This window comes from Zonotrichia albicollis, chromosome 3 (assembly GCF_047830755.1).
Source record: "Zonotrichia albicollis isolate bZonAlb1 chromosome 3, bZonAlb1.hap1, whole genome shotgun sequence".
In the NCBI taxonomy this organism is placed as follows: Eukaryota; Metazoa; Chordata; class Aves; order Passeriformes; family Passerellidae; genus Zonotrichia; species Zonotrichia albicollis.
Genome location: NC_133821.1, coordinates 66,054,059 through 66,077,218, shown reverse-complemented (window position 1 = coordinate 66,077,218; position 23,160 = coordinate 66,054,059). Strand labels below are relative to the sequence as shown.

Genomic DNA, 23,160 nt, shown 5'->3' with positions numbered 1-23,160 from the left:
CCATTGAAAGCTGAAGTTGAGAAAAATCTACAAACAAGGTCTTTGTCCCTCCCTCCACAGAGAGCTTGACTTTATAGGGAATCACACACATCCTCACCAGACTGGCTGCAGACCCCACTCAGAGACATGCATTTCCTCACACCCATTAACAGCTCCAAAGAGAAGCCCAAAAGAAATCTCACTGCTGCTACTAACAGATACAGCTGTTTTCACTAAATCAATGCAACCGCAGAGGGAATACACTTCCCAGAATTTTCCAGCTCACACAACTATGCTGAATTTGTTGTGTGGCTTCTTTTTAGTACCACTGTTCTAACACACACATCTTACAGCAGCATTTTTACTCAAAACAAGTCTTTTAAACACCACCATTTTGCTTACAGAAATATAATAGCACTGAACATAAAATAGTTCCAATTTAGATATGGAGTCATTCACAAGATTACAAGAGCCAGATTCTTTTTTTGTTTAAGGGAAACAATTTAATTTTGTTTTATTGTTCCAGTGGAATACATATTGCAGCTTAATCCATAGCAGGAATAGGAAATTGCTTCAATCTCCAGAGGCAAAAACTCTAGAAGCTGTGGAAATTATGGAATTTGGACTCAGCCTGTAGTTCATGATGTAGGGCTAAAGACCACCTCTTTGCTCTTATTCTTCCCATTGTCCAGTCTCACTCCTCTCTACAAACCCCTGGTCCCCTACTTTCTCACCTCTGAATCACAGAGCAGGCAAAGCTGGAAGGCACCATGGTGGGGTCTCCTGATCCAACATCCCAGCACTGCACTACCTGCCCCTTGCCAGAAGCCCACCAGGTCCACAGCAAAAGGGAGGAGAACTCCAGGTGATGAGGGGGTCTCACCATGTTCTCCCACTGTACCCAACATATTCTGGGAGGAATGCCGGGGCACCAGAGAAACACTGCAAATAGCAGGCTGGACCAACACTCCCCATCTGTCATAGACATCTTTTTGTGAAAATCTTTCCTTAGGATTTTTTTTCCCTTCTGAGAAGCTGAGGCCTCAGAAACAAAATGTAAACAATGGTTATCTGCTGCTGTGGAATGCATCAGGTAGATTTTTGATTGGCCTATCTTGGATGTTTATAATTAATGGCCAATCAAGGCCGAGCTATCTCGGACAGAGTCCAGAGAGCTGCCTTTTGTTATCATTCTTGTCTATTCTATTCTTAGCTAACCTTCTGAGACAAACCTTTTCCTTTGACTTCTTTTTAGTATACTTGTAATATATATACATATCATAAAATAATAAATCAAGCCTTCTGAACATAGAATCAACGTTTTCATCTCTTCCCTCATCCAAGAACCCCTGTGACCACTGTCACGCCCATCCCTGGCACACTAGTACACCACCTGGCAGCAAACTACACCATGCAAGGCACAGGTTTAGGCATAGCTTTGGGGAATTATGGGTGCCATACAGGGGGGAACCAGTGCAGGACAGCGCTGGGCACCATGGATTTAAGGAATATAAGGCTCTTTAATGATTGATAGGACATTGGACAAAAGACTCATTGGTTAAGAGGCTACACATTACTTGCTGATGGGTTGTCACACTACAAGCGCTTTGGCTAGGGTGTGCTAATTTAGCATTTTCATATCTTGCTTGGCATCCAGCTTTGTCCTTGCACAATGCTCATTCTTCCTTGTTCTGTGTGTTTGAGGACGATACATGGTCTTCAAAGTAACTCTGTAATCTGCAGGCCAGGGTTGTCCAGTCCCTGCAGGAGTACAGCGTGCCCTTGCTCTGCCAAGAATTCCTCTACAACAGTGAATGCTACAAAAGAGAGGACAGCGAGGAACCCAATGTGGTATAGGACATAGGGTTGCACTGCTTGCAAAAAAAAAAACCAAAACATTTAACTCCTTACAAAAGGGTATGTTTGGCCGGTTTCACTCCAACTCTCACATATCCTTAATCCAGTTTTCCAAGCAGCAGACATTGAAGTTAAAACTTCCAAAAAGGCATCTTCCTACCATTGTACTTTTCCAGTTTACTTAACTTCATTATTACTATAAAGTAATTCACAATCAAATTCAAACAATTTTCACAAGAGCAGACATAGGAACACTCGTGGACAACTTAATGAGCCTTTTCCCTTATAGACTCTTGGAATTTCAATTGTAATGTTAATGCATTCACAGTAACATGAAGCTTACACCAGAGCCATTACAAGATGAAACTGCAAGGTGTCAAAAATTCAAAGGTGTCTGAAAGAGGAAGTGTTTCTGCTTCACAGAGAGGTAACTCCAGTAGAACAGTCACCTGTATTTCCACCTATATTATCTTCCACCTACTGACACTTCAAAGCAGTGTTTCTTCAGGTCATTATTTTAATGCATTTAACTATTCTCTTTGTCTACAAGGCATCACTGAATTCTTATGAATAATCAAGTTTTCCTCATACTGAGATTTTTCTGTGCCACAATACAATTGGGCGGGGTTTTTTGTGTTTGATCTGTATGATTTTGTGTCAGTTTTTTGTTTAGTTTTTCTTACTATAAAACAATTCTACACTTAAAAATTTTTTTAGCAAAATATCATTTTCTTTGTAGGTTAATTTTTTTTTTATTAGGGATGGCTTTCATACCAAACTAATTATTCAAGTTTTAAAAAAAAATACATAATTCCCATGACTGTGTTAGTCAACACAAAGTCAATAGCTGAAAGAACATGAACTGGTAGATAACAAAAACGCTTACAAGAGGCACAAACTGGCAGACACCTCCTAAAACCCTCAAGCCATTCACAGAGAAAATGTGCTCCTCTAGTGGTTGATCCACCTTGCAAGCACCATACTTCTCCTGCATGCTAAAAACAACTATTCTCTATTTCAGTTATGCAAAACTTCATATCAGCCACTCTACTTCTGTAGAGCAACCAAGGGGAAGGATTTTCTGAATTGGATTTTAAATAAGACTGAATGGATTGGATAGCATTTGTGAAAGTGGTACATAACCACTTCACAGCCTCTCTTCCAAGAGATTATTAAATGGACACTCTCCCCTTAAAGCTTTGAGTTCTGTATTTCCAAAACAGATGCAAGAAGGGATGAAAGTCCCATAAATAGTTTGCATTTGCAATGCCTGACACAATTCAGTCATTTGGGAGCACCCTACATGTGTGTGTGCATGAATGTGGAAAATGGCATGCAAACTTTCACAATAAGGCCCTGATGCTGGAACCTGCAACATTACTTGAAACACCAAAAATAACCTATTGTCCCCCTGCTGAAATAAACGAGTGGAAAACAGGCTAGAAGCGTACAGATGCAAATGCTGTCCTAAAAACAATGGTTGTGATAATTTTTACACCTGTTTTTTCAATGCAACGTACTTCCCTCTCTAATTTCTATTACAAGCGTCACCTAGACATTTTCTTATTTTTCTTCTACTTTCTGCTCCACTTGCATTTCAAATAGCATTAAGTTTAAAGGAGCACATCAAGCATCCGCTTAGTCCTCATATTTCTTTGCAAATCAGTATCAAGAACACAAGCAATGAGAAGCAGTAAACACAAGGTTTCATGTGAAACTGAGTGTTTTGTATAGCTCCGTGACTAACATTACACTTAAAGAATGGGGTAGAAAGAAGAATTAGGTTATATTTCATGAGCATTGTAAAATATTCAATGTCTTTCTGGTCCCTGAAATATTGATTGAGAAGAAGCCAGGACATTTATTCCTAACATTTATGTTGTTTTTTAAAAATGTCATCTACTGGATATAAGGGCTGTTTAAAACTGGAAGGTGCAAAAACTTAGAAGCAGATGTTTGCCCAGTAATAAAAAGATATTCCATCCTATCTGGAAATATCAGAAGTTTTATTTAAATGTACTTATTTGTTTTGACCAACTCCAAGTGGTCTTAGCAGCCTCTCTCCTGGATGCATACTGTATGTCTTGTATCACAGAGCCTTATTTTCAAGCTACTTTAGGAGATCAAATAACCTCTTCAAGTCCTCAGATTGGACTTCTGCAGTCAATCTGCCACATGGTCACTGCTGAGTAGCAATCTCCAATCAGCGACTGCCTTTTCAAACTTCCAAATAATAAGAAATTGCTCACTGGGCCCAAAGTGCTTGCAAACATAAATTCAGAAGTAATACTTTGGTGCAGTACTTTGCAAGGGAAGACAGAACCTGCATCAGGTTGAACCACTTTAACCCCTGAGAGTGCCCCTATTTGTCAACTTTATGGAAATGGACTTTTAAGATGGTGATTTATGGAAGCTTGTTTGATCACTCTTTATTCTTCTCTTACAGCACTGCAGTGACCTCACTTACACCCGAGTTAATCATTAGGTCCTTGCACGAGGTGGGGAGTGGTGGGGGAAGGGAGGAGAAGGGGGGGCAGAGGCAGAAAGAGGAGGGTTTATTTTCTGAATTAAAGGCATTAGCGATATTTAGAAGTTATTAAACAGCAAAGAAAGTGTCTCACACATTAATCTCTGTTCATACAGACTTGGCTTCGCATCCCCAAACCAAGACTGCTGAGAGTGACACCTTCCCCACATCCCCACAACTAAAACTACCAGGAAACCCAGCAGCTCCAGCAGTGCCCTCTGCACCAGCAATAGAGACCCATAAGCAGAAAATTGTGAACAACTTCTTTGCATGCTGTCATCACAGAAGCCACCAAGAACTCCCCTCTTCTTCTTACCATTAGCTGGAAAAGAATAAGGGCTCTCCATACAAGGGCTAAAATAATTAATTTATTTTTTTTTAAAATGCTTTCTTTTGTCACATCTATAAGCATCTTCTTTACATGGGGGGGGGGGGGGCAAAAAAGTCCAAATGCCTCTGAAAATTATTGTAAAACAGCCAGGAGACAAGTAAGTTATGTCAAGTAAGTGACAAGTTACCAAGACCAACACAACAATATCATCTAGGAAAGATCACATTAACAGGAAAATACAAGGAATAAAGGGAAGTACAGCCAAAAGAGTAAAGTTGATTAGAAATAACTACTGAAAGTTTTCATTGTAGATATTCACCCCAAAGTGGCCATTTAACAGACCTTCAGACAGCCATGCTGCTTTAACTGCAGCAAGCTCAAAAGATTTCTTTGCATTATTTTCCTCTTAATGTTTATTTCAAATCAACAGAAGCAGCAGTATCTCAAAAGCAAGCAATCCACAGGAGAACATTACAGCATATAACAAACAGGGCAACATAGAAGTCTTCTTATCCCAAAGTTACTCTCTCCAGATATCCCATCCCACTCATGTGAAATATGAAAGACATTTCTTTTAGCCCAATGTTTTCAACCCTAAGAGATATAAAACTGTCATCAACCTCTAGGTCTGCAGACACTGAACTTCAGCTGCTGTTACCCATCTCATGCACACACACTAAACCTGCTGAAAAGATGCTGGAATGAGAGCCACAGAAACCAAAAGTATGTATTTACTTGCAAGCCAGAGCTAAGAGCAGCTCCACAATCCCTGACAATCCTAGACAGTAAACTGCTCAGGCCTGGAGAGCCTATGGATAGAGGGGACAGGCCAGACCCCCACCCACCTCCATGCCAAAACCCCCAGCAAGGGAAGCCTTTAGAGATAACTGCACAGCAAAACTTCCTGGCAAAACAAAAGTCAACCTGTAAAACAGAAAACCCATCCCACTTGGAGGGAAAAAAAAAATAAAAATCAACCTTCAGTCTATTCTATTTAGAGCTGGCTTCCATCAGCCCATACATCCATCTCATCACCAAGCCCCTGCCCATCTGGTTTACTGTTGTAAAGAACTTCACAATAGCATAGAGAATTACACTTCCAAAGGAATAAAATGAAAGCAAGTAAGAGCACAAAATTCAATCACATGCAATACTAATATTAATCACAGTATTTACATGTTAATTGCAGGTAACACAAAAGCACTGTCCCCTTCAAAGCATGTCTCCTAAGGTGGCTGCTTCCATGCCTTGTCAGCTGTATTAGGTTTTGACCCTTCCATGAGGAAAATAAGTCAACATCTTTGCAGCAAGAATAAACCTTATACTCTTTATTGGTGTTTGCTGGCCCTAAAAATAAAAACTATGCTTCAACAGGTCAAGCACAAAGTTATTGCATTTTCCAAAAGCAGCAACTGTACACTCCACATTACTTGTGTGTCTAGCACATGAACCTTGCGTTCCTGATAACTTTATGTGCTTAATGCGAAGCAACAACCCCTCCCGCCCTACAGCCACCACACAATTAAGAGCTTGCCTTGTCAAAGTTACAAGGTTTTTGCAGCTGAAGAAGCAGTTCATTAGTCACAAGAGCTCCTGTTCTTTAACTCTGGCAATTAACACTCTGTTGCCTGTTCCCACAGTGGAAACAAAAAGAAACATTGCAAAACTGCCTGCCTCTTATCTCCCAAGAAGAAATGGGGTGATCCCTTTAATCTGGTTTGGCTGCCTTCTCGCAGCACCATGTGGAACTGTTTTGGCTGATTGCAGCAAGGTCCATTACTCACATGCGCCTCTCCTTTGTGTGCCCACCCTTGCGAACACTGTGATTCCTGTTCCACCCAAGAGCAAGGCAGGGAGCAGCCTGCTGCAAGGCAACAGCTGATGCACTTGCCAGATAGCCAAGCTTTGGGATGACAAGCTCCAGCTCGGTTAGGAAACACGGATGCCCAGCACCTTACAGTCTGACAGTCACCAGGGAGGAATAAGCCCAGGCACATGAGAATCACCAGCCATCAGCACCTGCTGGTGAATGACAAGCTGAATGACATTTACAAGCTGAATGACACGACATTAACAGAAAGAAGCTGATGGTGCATACACTTTTCCATCATGGACAGATCCCCAGGAGTCCCTACTGGATTCTCCTAGGAGATGCTGTCATTACTTGGATGCATAAATGACTTCATTTTAAAGAGCTCTGCAACATTTCCATTAGGAATTCTATCTTCTTAAAAGTTACTCCTTGCATTATTTTACCCACCCCGCAGGGTGCCTTCCATGAACCAGGCCACACTGTCTTGAGGCACCAAATAAAACAAGCATTTTAAAGCACATCACAACTGGGTCAAAAAACAAGGTGTATCAACTGAGCAGTCGAACACCAAATCTTTGAGCTTCTCCATAATTTTATAATCACTTTAAACATCTAAAGCAATTGCTTGAAACAATTAGCTGCCTGACCCATTTTCATAATTTCGTATCTTTCAGCCCTAGCTATGATGCTACTCCCTAAAACACCAAAGACCTCAGAGCTTAAGTGCAACACCCCAGCCATAACAAAGCCAAAGGTGTCTTAAGATCATCAGTGGCAAAGCTGCGGACTCTGTCTGAATCATAGGCAAGTCTAAAACAGCATTAAACTGATCAGGAGACCAACCACCTTCCCAGACAAAACGTAGAACAGGAGAGGGCAGGGAAGAGTCCTACAAATACCTCAGCCAGTCCATCTCACATCCTCATTTTTTGTGATGATGAAGAGGCAAGAGCATGAGCAGATATTCTACCCTCCTAGTGGGGTGGTGTCAAGATATTTCTGACCCTCTGCTGAAGTTCCAGACAAGAGTCACTGATACTTTTAAGCCACAGGTATTTGCATTATTTAAGCACTATCAGGTATTTGTTGGGAAGTCAGGCAATTTGATTGATGGCTATTTGTCTCTTTCTCATAGCTAAATTTGGTTTGGGCTCTTTTTTTTAATTTTATTTTTAAATCTCTTACAGAGTACAATTTTTTTGGTGCAACTTCCAGACAGTGCTAATTCCTAGGTGTAAGAAGCATCTCAAGGGAAGACCCATGCATGTCAAACTAACAAAGCTGCTAGGGGGATAAGGGGCAGAATGAAAATAGTTTAAATCTTACCTGAAAATTAGTTTTCACAAGTTGACACATTTTTGAGAACACCCAATGACAGGGTAGAATAATAATGAGCAAAACATAATTCAGTAAAGCCGCAAAAGATAATTAAGTTTCCAACTATCATTTCAAGGCTCTCTTAACCCTTGGAAAATTGAGGATGATATTGGACAGTAAAATTTACATGCATTATGCTCAATTATACATGTGTTAGAAACCACACAGTCCATTTGGTATCCTGCAGCAGCCAAGCCATGTTAATTTGAGCAAACCTGCAAGCGTGCATACAACCTGACCATCCTGGAAATTATCATTTCCATGAAAGGCAGATCAGCAAAAGTCTCCAGACATGCCTAGCACATGACTGACTCTACTGAGAGCTAGAATTCCTCTCCAAATACATCACCTTGAGAAGGCAGCAATAATCTTACTACAATAAAAAATGGCACATATTGCTGTTACTGGTCCCATGGCAACATCCAATGGGATTATTAATTAATTAATAATTATTATTAATTGTCTTGTCTGAAGAGATGATTTTATACACCAAAGATGCTAACTAGCTCGGAACTTACACACCATGCTGTGGTCTAAAAAGATGTGTCATGAGGAGATAAAACCAAAACCAGCAAGATATAAAAATGTTATTGGCAGCTTTGATTTCTAAGCCCTTGTTTCAACCACATATAGATTAATTTGTCCAATGTTATTGTATGAAATAGAACAAAATTTAAAAAAAAAGGTTAACACCAGGGACACCATGATAATAGTGTGTTAATTTTTAATTAAGACAAGAATTGCATAAGGCAACAAAAGAACACTTCATCAGCTCCCAGAGGCTTTGTTTCTCAAGGCTCTACTTCAGTCATCTTCTCTTGAAGTTTTAAAATCTGAATAAAAGTACAATTGGCCAGAATCCTAGCAGTCAGCATCACTCTGGTACACCTAGTCCCAAAGCCTAGGTGTACCCTAGTCCCAAATATTAAATTACCATGAAACTGTCATAAGAGCAACCATAAAAATAGACCCCCCACCCCTCAGAGCACCCACTGGCAGAGAGAGTGCCTGCTATGGAAGGACAGCACCCACCTCAGTCCATTTGAAAGCTCCAGCCTCGGCGCTGCTGCATCAAACCCACACTTACCCCCACAAATAAGCAATGAAACTCATCCTCAGCCAAACTCCGGTATTACATGTTCCTCCAAGATTATCTTTAAATTATAATCATAACTGAGGGCAAAATATGTTCTTACCTTTTTTTTTTTTTATGCAGTGATGCCTAATATGTTATGAGAAGACAAAACAAAAACCAGCAAGATATAGAAATGTTATTGGCAGGTTTGATTTCTAAGTCCTTGTTTCAATCACAATCACATATAGATTTATTTATCCAATGTTATTGTCTGAAATAGTGTGAAGTAGGTATAGCCAAGAAAAAAGATGAACTATTTTGAAATACAAGGAAACAACTACAATGCTTTTATGTTGACACAGGGATTATATTTCACAAGAGGTATAACATTACACCCTCTAGTAAAAACAAAGTCCAAATACCACAAGACATACTACAAATTTGGATGAAAAAGACTACAAACACACAGAACTTATAGCATTTGTATCTTTTGTCTCCTCTTTCTTCCAAAGTTTCCATTACAGCTCGCCTTAGGAATGTCAATATTAAGTGTAACTTTCACCATAATACTTTTATAATTCTGTTTGGTGAAATTGACAGAATACAAACAGAATCCAGCACCTTGCACAAGATGCAGTGAAGCAGTGACTAGAACAGGACAGGGAGGGAGGAAAAAAAAGGTTTCACATCAGAGTAGGTATCTGCATTTCACTAGGTTCCCACTTTTCCTCTGCAGTACTCTCTGGGCACATCTCCATCCTCTACACATGTTTTTCAGGCCACATTCCTCAGGCATGCCTGAACTTGTTCTTAGAGCCCTCTACATAGGGCAAGTCTTATTGGGGGGGTGAGGAGGGGGAAGAGGAGGGGAAATAAGCCTTCATCCCTTTTTGATCCCTTCTCCCTCCCCACCTGCACGGCCAAGCACACACAGTCAGCAGTGCAGTGCTCAGAGACCTGCTCAGGTACAGCCTTCTGCCTCCTGCAAAACTTTGAGTCCTTCTCTTCTGGCTTGAAATGCACATGTACCAGAGTAGGGCTCCTTTATTTAATGATAAAATGGGCTTATTGCAGAGCTTTTAATAAAGCATTCACCCAGCCAACTTCATTTCACTAAAACAAGACCATGCCATAAATAAGCACAATGATAAAAGGATGGCAACCTAAGCAACATTCATTTTGCACACCCAAGACAGAGACATCAGGATGATTAGCCCAGAAGCATGTACCAACACTTGCTTAGCAGAAGCCTTAGCCCTTGATGAGCACCAATTAAGTTCTTTCCTTTGATCAAGGAGCAAGATAATATCACATTTATGCCACAAAGCTTTGATTGCAACAACACACCATACACTTTGCTTACCTACACCTAACTACCAGTCTAAGAAACAGTCCAAAAAATATATTTTGTCATTACAGTGACAAAGAACATTCTTCATTCAAAACGTTGTATAGAGAAGAGCATATTAGAAACTACTTTAAGACAGCACAGATACAGTATTATAACGGAATTCAGCCAGGGGCTGAACACAAGACTGTAGACCAGAGTCAGAGAGGTCAGTGATCTGATCTCACCAAATCAAACACAGATGCTTGGTTTTGTCCAGCACGTGTGATGCTTGATGAAAATTAGCTACATTTCATAATACCATAAATATCTATTTCAATAGGTAATGAATGTTTAACGCCAGCAAAACAGATCAGGCTGATTCATTGCACCTCCTGCAGATCCTACAAGCTGTGAAATGTCATTGCTTGTACTCTGCAAAGATGGAGGCAGGCATATGGAAACCCACAGGCAATTTCCTCATGCAAAGGAAGCATGGCCCAGGGACCTGAATGATAGACTCAGACTCCAAAGTTATCCCCCTCTGGTAATGAGGGCCCAAATGACACAAGGACTCTATACCAGGTGTAACATCAGCCAGAGACCCACAGTCAAACAGCATTTTTATTTGAATCTCCTTTATTTTACAACAGCCCTGTGTACAAACACACTAAAATCTTGAGCTACCCCAACACCACAGGCAGCTGGGGCCTGAAGAACTCCCATAAATGTGTGAGAGGTTGCAATAGAGATCCCAGTTCAATTAACTCCTGTCTGCCCTTCCATTCCTCTCCTCAAATGTGCCCTGCCATTGGTCAGTAGCTCACTACCCCCTCCTTTTGACAGGATTTATTTGGAGTGTGTGGAGGACAGAGCAAGGAGAAACACTGCAGATACACCATTCCTCTAGGAAGGCATGGCTTGACTGTGTGATACCATTAGGCAAAGACAAGGTGCAAATTCAGAACAATATCATCACTTCTATGGAAAATATCCAACAGAAATCAATGTCTTTCACTTAATTCACAGAGGCACTGTTTAGACTTACTAACATGCCTTCTGTGTGAAGCATCAGTGAAAATCCTGCCCTAAGATGATGGAGCAAACCAAACACTGAGCAGTCTTGCCACCTCTTCTACAATTCCCTAATCCTGACCAGTCATCATCTGTTAGACATGCCTGGAAGGAGCTCCATGTCTTAAACCAGGCAATTCAGAAATTTTGATTTAAGAGACAAAAAAGAAAAAAACCCCCACATACTTTTGAGTACTTGATAATAGGCTGTATTCACACATCACTCATAACTGCAATTCATCCTGTAGCACATGTTGAGTAACAGCTTTTTGTTGGGGTCTTTCACTACAGAAAATAAATCATCATGGCAAATCTCAACATACATTTTTATCCAGTCTTTCATCCTTTGTCTTCCTGTAGCTCTTGCAATGTGCTAATGAGTGTAAAAACAAGGAGAGGCATGATTCTTGTTTAAGAAGTTCTGCATGCTGAAAACACAGGGTACCAGGCAAGAAGTGCAAGGAAGGAACACATAACAAGAGCTCTGAAAACCTGGAGCCCAAGCAATATTTCATCAAAAATGAGCCTTTTCCTATAGAAGTGTCCAACAACAGATAGAAATTACTTCCTGACCCTCAAGTTTTAAAGAAAGAAGGAGAAAAGCAGCCTGCACAGTGGCCAATCCCTGCACCTTAAACTAGACAGTTTCACTCCATTCTGTGAAGTTACAATCAACTTTCCACTAATGCCTATTGTGATTTTTAGCTTTTCAAATATTGCTTTTCCAGACATGATACTGAGAGGACTCAACTTTCAGAGTTCCCGATGTTTTTTTATAGTAGTTTGAACAGCAATTTAATGGCAAATAAACAGAGCTGACTGTGAATACAAAAAGATCAAGGGGAAAAAAAAATCATCCACAAGCAGCTCAAGAAAACGCAACACAGAAAAACCCATGAAAACGTGATCTAAACACAAGAACACAGAGGCCAACTTTGATTTATGTTTTCATACATATTCACTCATCTTAGCAACAATGCATGAATAACTTTAAGACTGCAGTAGTACAAACTCGTTGTGCTAGTTTTTACTTTGTTTCAGCCCACAAATAAATATAAATAGATGCATTTAGTATATTTCACCTTTTCCTAGTAAAACATTATGGGCAAGCTTGGATGTGCAAAGAGTAGTTATGCAACACCATTCTCTGATCTAATTAACAAATGCTCATACAGATTATTTTTTAGGTAACCAAGAAAAGGTAAGAAAAGAGCAAAGAGCTTGTTCTGTATCCCAGGCATGGGCAGCTCTCCCTGCTATTCCTCACTGAAAGCAAAATACCAGGGGTTTCTTAGTGTTAGATCTTCCCAAATAACTTGAACACAACGACATTCACTTGAGAATGCCTAAAAAGAAAAGCTAAAAAATAACTCCAGGCATCACCCATAACTTGTTCTAAAACCCAGCTGTCTTTTCCAGCTCCCAGAACACACAGTTAACAGGACTGACCTTGTGGAAATCTCCCTGGGTAAGGAAGATGGCTCTAAAAAAAGAACACCAGGCCCTCACAATTAATTGCTACCTATTAATAAATTAGCATATTTCTCCCTCTTCTCCCAGACATACCTATAAATGTAGCTGCTCAACAGCTTTACCAGGAATGGAAATCTGAGTATTTCATGACATATGCAGGAATAAGTAATGTCCATGAACTCCTGAGAAAGGGAATAACTGAACCTGGAGTGCAATAATGAGCCCCAAGCAGATGTGATCCCCAGCCAGCCGAGTCTACAGCTCCAGTGACAAAGGCTAGGCTGCAATGGAGCCCCACAACAACAGAGGCTTCCAACCACAAGCATGTCAAACTTGTCTTTACCGTGTAAAATTTGGCTTGAAGTCACAACTCACACAAGCATGTGAAGCCTGGGGAAAGGGGGAAGAGACAGATCAGGCTACAGCAAACAAAGAGGAGGCACAGCCATGTCCCTAAGACAACAGTGACATTTCTCACACAGGAGGAGCTCTGTGGCAAATGCTGCTTTCCTCCTCCTCTTCCTCACATCTTTTGAGGAATGACCTCAACTGAGGGGTTTCCAGTAGCCAGGGACTTCTGAGACCAGAAAAAGTTCCACCATACCATCAATTGTCATTATGCCAGTAAAATTAAGTCACTTTTATACAGTGTACTGCAAATGTGCTGCAACTTCTGTGGCCACTCACCTGCCCTGCAAGAAGCTGAACAACTCTAGGAATACCTCTTGAGGAACTCTCAAGAAATTCAGGCACAAAAGAGAGTGCTGTGATACACAGGTGAGGACTTTGAGCCCCCAAGCATCTTACACTGCACAAAAGCAAGATCACAGGTCAACTACAACACTACCCAGGTGTTAGTCTGTACCACAACAAGGATCAACTCAAAACAACCCAGAGAAACAAACTCCAAACACATCTTCTCAGCAGAGTTAGGAAACAGTGCAGACAATATTGTTCAAAGAGCACAAACTCCACGCCAGCCCAGGCACAAGTAAATCAACACAGCATCCTAGGAAAATGCATGCCTTTTCATGGCTGAATACGGCCCCTAAATACTATCTGAATTCATAGTGCTGTAAGAGAAACCTTTAACTACACCATCACTTCTGTCAGACAGAAATTGAGGTGGTGCTTATAGAAAACAAATCAGATTCTTTTCAAACATTGATGCTGTAGCTAAAAAGTTATCACATCCTTGCTTGAAAAATGCTTCATGTACACAGAAAATTGTTGGTAATAAAAGCAGAAGTCTTCCTCTGCAGTTTCAGTTTAACTAGACCAGCTCTTATTAGCTGCATAGCCTGCTATTGCCAGTACAGCGCCCTGTGCCAGAACAAACACCCTTGTTCACAAAAAATAGCAGCATTCTAGTCTGAATTAGCAAGAGAAGACAAGCAACTGTGTTTTGTATCAGCTGTTGTTGGTAACAATGAACAGAGCTCTTTTTATTTTAAACCTGACTACAAATATCTAAAAATATTTATGTTTAGCTTACTACTTCTTGATAGGTTCCATTTCAAATGCTGGATAAATGCTTCTTACAGTATTTTCCAAGGACTGAACATCTTAATCTCAGAGCAAAACTCTTCAGAACAAGAGTTACCTTGTTTAAAAAGTTATTTAAGAGTAACAAAACAACAAAACAAAACAAAACAAAAAAGTAAGCTGACCAGGAGCAAATAAACTGTCCAGCAGTGGTCATACTTTGGGATTTTGCTTTTCAGGGATTTGTTTCATGGAAAAGAGTAAGTTTCCATGATTCATTTTGGTCTGGGAAAGTTATAAAAAATATTTAATTTATCAAAGTTTGATGGGGGGAGAGTGAGAAGGGGCTCAGTTTCACATTGAACATTAATATGGACTGAGTCAGACCACTTATTTCCACCATTCTCTACATTTTGCAAAGGTATTTTTTATCATTGTATGATAAGTAAGAATCATTATCTGCAAAACCAATCTCCCCACTGAGAGCTGGCATCTCCCAGCAGTTTTTTACATCATGCTCCTAAAATACATCTCCACAGCACCACAGCACTGACTACTGGCAGCAGATATCACTAGCCAATTAATTTTGCCCAGAGCTCAACCAGATCGTGGCATCACTTCTCACAGAAGGCACGTGCAAGACAACAAAGAGCTTAAGCTCCCCTCCGAACACTTGTTCATAAAACTAACCTTGAGAATTAAATGAAATATTCATAAAGTAAAATTAAATTGGTCTTGGTCAAACATGAAACCCAGTGGTTGTGAACTACACAGTAAATAACTACTTCAGGTTGAAAATAAACTATGAGACATTGTGCTAACAAGGCTGTTAGCTAGCTATTAAAGCCTCTGTTTTCATGTTCAGAGATGAAAGTATAACCATAAAGAAGAATTTTCCACATGTCATTTCTTTATTACAGTCTTGTCACGAAGGGAGTGACATAAAATGACTCTGTGTACTAAACAAGTCCAACGCTTACCTAGAAACTGAAAAACAACAGCACAAACAAAAGTCACCAGGAGTCTTTCATTTATTCCTTTACATTTCAAAGCACACGTGTTTGCATTAGTCAGAAGATCCACCCCCCAACTACAGCCAGCCCTCAAATTACTCTGCATAGCACTAATTGAGGGTCCAGCTGAAGAGTTACCTGTCCAAGGAACCTGCAAGTGAAATAAATTATGCAAGAAAGGAAGCCAAGCATGCTTAAGAATAATAAAGGCTTTTTAAATGATTAGCAGGTTTACTCTTTAATCTGGCAACGCAACAAACTTTCAGCACCCAAGAGAAAAAACACAATGAGGGAAAAGCTTTATATAAATATCCCACATGCCAAAGCAAAAGGCTTATTTCATTGGAACAATGCACTCCTTTTAAACCAATTCCAAGCATTAAAAAAAGAGAGATCTTTCTGGGGAAGTTATTTATATGTTAACGCATAACTTCACAGCACGTTTGCGTGGAATCCTCTCCTCACAAAGGCTGCTTGGACAGTCTCTCACTGGCACCGGCGCCTTCAGGCACATGTTCACGCTCAGGAGGGCTGGGAGTATCCATCTCTGGCTGTCTGAGAACACGGGTCTGCTTTCCAAACCTACCGGAGCGAGTGTGGGGCCGCGCTGCCGCCAAGCGCTGACCGCAGGCCGCCGGTGCCGAGCGAGGCACGGCGGGCAGAAATGGCTGCTCCGAGTCAGGGAGGGAGAGAGCGCCGCTCCCAGCGCGGGCAAACCTGCACCCCTCACAACATTCCCAACTCCTCAGCAAATTAAACTCCAGCTAAGCCTGCGAAAATACTTTATGTAACCAAAGAGGATCACACTAAAACCTAATGCCGCAAGAAAAAAAAAAAAAAAAAAAAAAAAAAAAAGAGACGTGCGCTCCAGAAGCCATAAATCCCTCACCTAACCCATAGCTCCACTTCCCTTTGATTCATTCCCTGTAGAGCGGGAACTGCGACACCCCGGCCGGCATTCGGAAAGCGCTCGCAGGGTCCAAGCGCAGTATGACAGCACGGGGTTGAACCTGCCCTCGGAGGAAGCCCCGGTAACACCAAGCGCTGCCGAAATGCCCGGGCAGGAGCGGGGCGCCCGCAGCCATCCCGCCCCCCGGAGTCCCCCGGAGCTGGGCAGGCTGCACATTGCAGCCTCGCCGAGGCTTTCCCTGCTCTGTCAGCACTGCCAACAAACCTCGAAGGAGAGAAGGACGTTTTTGCTAGCGGGAGAGGGAGAGACACAAGCACGCACCCGAGAGATGAGGGGTGGGAGGGATGGACGGACAGACCGGCGGACGAAGGGGCCGCTATTCACCTCTCCGAGATGGGACTCTCTTCAGTCCCATCACCGCTGAACAGGATAAAGAGTTCTTGCTTAGTTGAGCTAGTTAAAAAACTTCTTGCTTAACTTACAAACTTTAGGTTTTTTCGAACTGTCAGCGGCTTTCGCTTGAGAAGCTGAAAGTTAACTTTCGCAGGACTTTTCCAACCTGAACTATTCTGATTCACGATCCTCCTACCTGCCTGAAGGAGCGCGGCAAACCCCCGCTCCACGCAAGCGGGCTGGCCAGGACGAACACAGGGAGAAGGGACCGAGCCATGGGTAGAGACCCCACGGCAGATACATACATATGCAGATATATAAATATATATATATATACACACACACACGGACCTGAAGTTATCCAGTCTCGCTGCAAAACTTTCTCTTCCCCAGTGTCAGAAAAAGAAAAAACCAATACAACACCGAAAATCCCGCAAGGCGAAGCAGGCTCCAGCAGGCGCGGAGGAGCGCCGGCAGGAGGGCGCGGGAAGCCGCCAGCTCCCGAGCACCACGCCGGGCAGTCCCGGGGCTCGGCCAGGGCCGGCGCTGGCAGAGGCCGCGCTCCCCCGCCGCCCACGCCGCCGCCCCGCCGGGCAGAGGAGCCGCGGCGGCAGCGGAGCACCCCCAGCGCGCCGCCGGAAAGTTCCCCCGGCGCCCAGACGGCAGGGCCGGCTCCCTCTTACCCTTAGTCCAGTCCACCACTTGCTTCGGGCTCCACTTGGTCACCGGCTCCATGGCGGGTCCGAGCCCGCCGGCACCAGCCCCCGCTCAGACCGCAGCTCCTCCGGCCGCGGACTCGCCCCCTCTCACGCTCCCATCCCGGCAGCGCCGCTCGGGGCCGCCCCCTCCCCGGCCCGACTCCTCCCGCCGGCCGCGGCCGGGCCCGCCCCGCTGCCGCTCCGCCCCCAGGTGCCGCGTCCCGCCCGGGCCTCGTGCTTGGGAAAGTGCCGAGAAAAAACTTCCAGGGGTTCCCGCTCCGACAGATCCGGAGAGAGAGCGATTCGGGAGTCGCCCGGCATGGTTCCCCGGGAGCGGCGGGCGGGCCATGGTGGGGAGCGGCGGCCAGGCGCTGCGCCCTGCTTCGGTGGTGGCTCAGACTGAGTCACGGCCTTGGGGCAGTTTTAGCAGCAGAGTGCCTTGAACCACGCTTGTCCCCGAATTTGCATTTGGGGTTTTTGTTTCTGAATCCCGCGCCTAAAAGCGTCCTTGGGTGTGGAGGCTGTTTCGCCAGAAGAGTTTACTTGTATTTTGCTCACTTGTCTTGGGGGCTGCATTAAGCCATCAGCTGCACCTCAGACTCGCATTCCTCGTGGGAAATTTGTCGCTTATGTCCTGGCCACCTTCCGAAGCCCATGGAAGTCCTTACTGAATGTCAGTCTCTTCTCAGAGGTTGAAGGGCTGACCTCCAGAACTGTGTGCCCAGCATACCGGCATCTGCCATTCCCTAGCACTGAGCACATAAATCGGCCTTGCAAACACCTTTCCGTGCCGCAAGGAAACATGAAGAAAACAGGAGTTTTTATTGTGTCTATCACAATACTATCTGGTTCAGCAGCAAATTGCAGCCTGAAGCCCTTTTGTAGCGTGCACAAGTGTCCCACTGCTCCTCTTCCTCAATGAGGAAGAAGCAGCGTAAACACTGCTGTGACAATAAGACCGTGAAATTTTAACTTGGCAATATTACAGAGTGGGCAAGCAGCTGGGATTTGAGACTGTCCAGTATCCCACTGTTCTCATCATCTCCCATCTCGACCCATCTGTTATCCTCAGTCATGGAGCTGAAATGTAAGCTCTTTGGGACAGGGGCCGTCAGTCCCGTGCAGGGCTGTGCAGCACCCAGCTGTGCAGTGCCCAGCTTTCCCACCGCACCACAAACAGCTGCCTTCTGGCACACACTGCCTCAGACCCCTATTGGAATCAGGAGGAGTTTTAGATCTAGTTCTAGTTCGGGGAACCAGTAGTTTAAAAGAAAGGGGGTGTGCATGTATACCTAAAAAGTATAATTTGTTCTCTTTTTTTGTTACATGCCGATTGAAGGTTTATTTTTAGTTCTTTATTATAAGGTTAACTCGTTTTAGCTGATTTCTGTATTTGCTTTCTAGTTTCTGAAATAGAACAGCTGTCAGTTAACTTCTCTGCCTATCTGAAAGATTAAAGTGCAGTTCCTCACAGCTTTAATATTGTGTAACAACCAAAAGTTTCCTGATTCCCTATTGAATCATGTTGCCATTCATGCTTTTAAAAGGTAAAACAGCAGCTCTCCCCCCTCGCAGAGGCCTGAGTAAACAGATGGACCCTGCTAATGGTTTCACATGGGTTAATGTAACAGCACTTGTTTTAACTACACAGATGCTTCCCTAGGTTGCAGGCAGGATAGGTCTCGCCCTTGGTGTTTGGAACACTCATCTGCTGTCATCCTTCTCTGTCACAGGTCTTGGGCCAGTCCCTCTGCCTGATTTGGGTCAGATGAGCACCATATTTTGTGAAGAAGGCATGCAGAGAGGGTTGCTAGCAGATTGCCAATCCAACAAATCGATTATCAATACTTAGTATTTTTGGTCATTTTCAAAGTGACAAATCTATTTTTTTTTTTTTAAGCAAGACAACATTGCAGTGACTTTCTGTGCTTTTACTACATGATGTCCCCCAACACCAGCTGCTTTACAGCCTCCTCTGGACGAAGGAAATGGGGCTGACAGGGGAAGGCAGCATGTCTCCTGTTTCTCAAAAGGATCCTAGCCACATTGCTTACCTGTGCTACTCTTTGCAAACCCACATTACAGCTGCTTTTGAGTTGATCTTTCTCATGATTACATCACCATAATCTGATCTTTATTTGAGATGAGATTACCTAGTAGTCCAATGGCATGATGCAATTAGAAGTTCTGTATATAGAATAAGGTGGTTTTTGTTTAAAAAGAACACTCATTGCCAAAAAAAAAAAAAATTAAAAACCCAAGCAACTCTGTGCATTTTCTAGCAGTGCCATATTAAAAAATGACACTTCTCCTTTGAATGCCTTCAGATCCTCTGTAAGTCAGTTTATGAGTTTTTAACCAGTACCAATTATTAGCAAAGATGTCCATTCCTTTTCTCTGCTTGCAGCCTTGCATGGCATTCATTGCTCTGCCAAGGACCTGGCTGCCAGCTCTCCAGAAGTGCATGGGTTCTCTTTTATTACCATTTTCCAATGGTAAAAGAAAATTGATTTGAGGAGATGATTCAGACCAATTGTTTGCTGATTCCCTGTTTTGTTTTCTTCCTTTGAACTCTTGCACTCCAGGTTCTCAAAGGGCTCTCAGGCCAATTTGCCTGACAACACAGAGCTTAGTATGGACCATGATCTCGGTTTCACAGTCCTAGGCACAGCAATATGCTCCCACCCACCACCCCAGAGGAAAGACAAAAGAGTCTTTTGTCTAAACCCACAGCCACATCCTGCCAAAATGGCAGAAGAAGCTACACAGTGTTTGCCATCTTCAGCTTTCTCTTGTGGCAGCTGATCAGCAACAGGAGGGCAGATGACTCTCTATAACAGAAAGTCTGTGGGAATAAATTATTCTTTCCAGAAAAAAGAAAGAGTATTTGGATATTTGAAAAATCTTAGCATCATTTCATTAGCTATATTGGCAGTACTCTAGCTTAACAGTGCATTACAATTCTTTTCTAAACACAGTCTGGTTGACCCTGCCTCTTAGGCCTTAATTTTTCATTCCAAACCTGTGACCTGCCAGGACCTGTTTTTTGGACATATAGATGGTCTTATGCCTGAGAAAGTGACCAAAGTGGACAACAAGGATGACGTTCAAGTTTTTAACTAGCATGAGGGTGAAAGGCAATAGATGATGTAACACAAATACCTGCTGATACAGAGAGAACAGTTGAGAGTTAAGTTTGAGTTTGAACCAGGTTATCTCTTCACACCACATTGCTGTTTTTGTCCCCTGGCTGATGCATCACAGTGTGTCTGTTACCAGACTCAGTACCACCCACCAGAGCTATGCCTCACATCCCTTGGTGTGTGCAGGTTTGCAGGGACAGCACCTCCCTTCTCTAAGAGAGGCAACTGCTGCTACTCGTCTTGAGAGGGATGAATAAACAACTGCTTAGCCAAAAGTCACATACCAAGTTCAAAAATTGTGGGTTTTGTTTAGGGCCACAAAAAGGTAATTTTCTTGCTGGATCAATCTTTTTAGGGTCAGCATATTGCAATTTGTGTTTTTGAGTGGAAGGGATGTCTATGTTCCACAAAGCACTAAGCAAGTTTTACATTACATTACATTTTAATTACATTATTCATGAAAGGCTCAAGGTTTATTTGTTTCATATGCATAGCTGAAAGCTGTGAAAATTAACAAATTTAAAGTGTGCAGAACAAAAACCAGTAATTGGGTAAAAAATCCACTATTTGCCTCTATTGACAATCCATAGATGAGCAGTTAGGCGCTCATCCCTAACATTTTAATAGTCATAATGCCTCAAATACTGTCACTACAAAAAAAAATTTAAAAATAAAAATTAGGATTTATCTTTTCAAGCATTACCTTAATCAAAAACAGAGGCCACAGAAGTCGGTAGGACTTTTTGCACAACAAGAAAATTTTACTCTACATAACTGGAACTTAGAACTTCCCGGTAAGGTCGGTGAGTATTCAAGTTCTTTGGAAATAGCAACAGGTAACTTAACTGAGTCAGAGTGAGTCAAGTTCAGAACTGGGTTTGGTTCAGTCATCATGTAATTAAAAAAACTCATGCTAGTGGGAAACTGTTGTTGCATAAGAATCAACATCCTATTTCTCACTTTGATACCAGTACTGATTAATGATGTATCTCTTCTATACACGAGAGTGTGGGAGATCTTGGTGTAGCCTGACGGGAGAAATAGGTCTGCCTAGTGGTGTTTCAAATACAAGGTTATGCCTGTTTATCAGTAACCAAAGTTAGGTTAGGAAGACCCACATATATGACTGTATTTATAACGGATCTATCAGATTTATTATTTTTCCCCCATAATAAAGTTCCTGGGCTACTTATTTCCTAAGGATAGGAGTTCTGTATTTGGATTGTCCTTGTTATTCAGCTTTAAACTACCTACACAAAGTGGGTGAAAGTTGCCATTGTCTGCTGGTATAGATGTATATATATATATGTCTGCATATAAATAGATGTGTGTGTATCTGTACACTGATGACTCTGCACAAAACTGATGTAGGCCGTAAGGAGAAAGGTCTTCTCCTGAAGTTTTTCTTCAGAGCAAAATCCTATAAACTTTAACAAGTATATATTTTTCCTTCAAGAATGCAGATACAGTGCCTGTTTTGCCATACACTGGCCTTTTTAATTCCCTGGGTGGTTTTATTAATCAGATCTCAAATCCCTTCATAGAAATCATTTCCTCCACTGCATCTTGTGCTAAGTAGCATGTTTAAGAAGAGGATCACAAACCTGTTGTGCAAAATAGAAATGTATTAAAAATGTATTTCATAATTATTAGAAATTAGGTTATAAATTTATTTTGGTCTAGCTTAGGTCCATTTACCTGGCTATGAAACTATCTGACTCTCAGGTAAACAAAGTACAAAAGCGATTTGTGGAAAATTACAAAACTCACCTATATCAACATATAAAGTGAAACTTGTAGTCAAATGAGAGCATTTTTGTATAGAGAAGGAGAGAAATTATTTTATCTGGTCTTCATTTCCCTACCCAAAAGGCACATAAGAGGAAAGATTTGTCTTGTACATACTTCATCAGTGAGTTTGATCGGCTGTGGAAGAGTTACATTCCCAAACGGAAAACAACTTCTGGGAGCTTAGCACTAGCAAGGAGACATTTTTGCAGCTAGAGCAGGGAAACCACTTTGCAAAATTACCAGAGGCAGCATCTGCCCCACCAGCTGTGGATGTTTGTCCAGCAGTCATTTGTCACAGGCACACAGAAGCAGAGCGGGACCAAGTCCTGCCTGGTGCCTGGAGGGTGGAGGGAGCGAGGTGTGGCGCAGTGCAGGTGAAGCAGATGTGCACAGCTGAGTTCCTGGCTCAGGAACAGAGGAGGGGGCTGAGGTGCCATTCAGCTCCCTTCAAGCACCACCTCATCTGCTTTGGGCTGAGGAACTGTGAGGAATGAGGCTGCAACAGGCAGCTGGTGCAGGATCAAAAGGGGTACTGGGGCAGACGGCATGTCCCCAACACCCCTGAAGCCACAGACAGATGGTGGAAACCTCCTGCTAAAGGGACACCTGTGGGCCAAGGCAGAGAAGACCACCTCTTATATATCAGTGGTACTGTCCACACGGCCTGGGCCATATTTGTCTGGAAACTTGCTCAAAATAAGGTCTAAGAGAGACAAATTTATCAAAGGAAAACCAGAGTTATTCCTACATGGAGCATGTAGGAATATTGTATATTTGTATTTCAAGACCTTGATTCAAGAAGCCTGTCTTCTGCCTAAATCACACTAACTCTTCTTCCCCTTTTTACTTAAGTCTTCAGACTTCAGAAAACAACAGCCAAAGAGATTTAAGACC

At 42.5% G+C, this 23,160-nt stretch overlaps 1 protein-coding gene across 2 annotated transcripts in view; it reads right to left on the bottom strand.

Annotated features, from left to right (window-relative positions):
- Window positions 1–17,494, bottom strand: part of CNKSR3 (CNKSR family member 3) — a 52,056-nt gene extending 34,562 nt beyond the window's left edge. The window contains exon 1 of one of the 2 annotated variants that reach the window (XM_074537703.1): window positions 17,318–17,494. In XM_074537703.1, the coding sequence (XP_074393804.1) occupies window positions 17,318–17,369 (52 nt within the window). In that variant the 5' untranslated portion in view covers window positions 17,370–17,494. The remainder of the gene's footprint in view (window positions 1–17,317) is intronic. The other variant, XM_005488119.4, reaches the window with a different exon arrangement.
- Window positions 17,495–23,160: the final 5,666 nt, after the last annotated feature.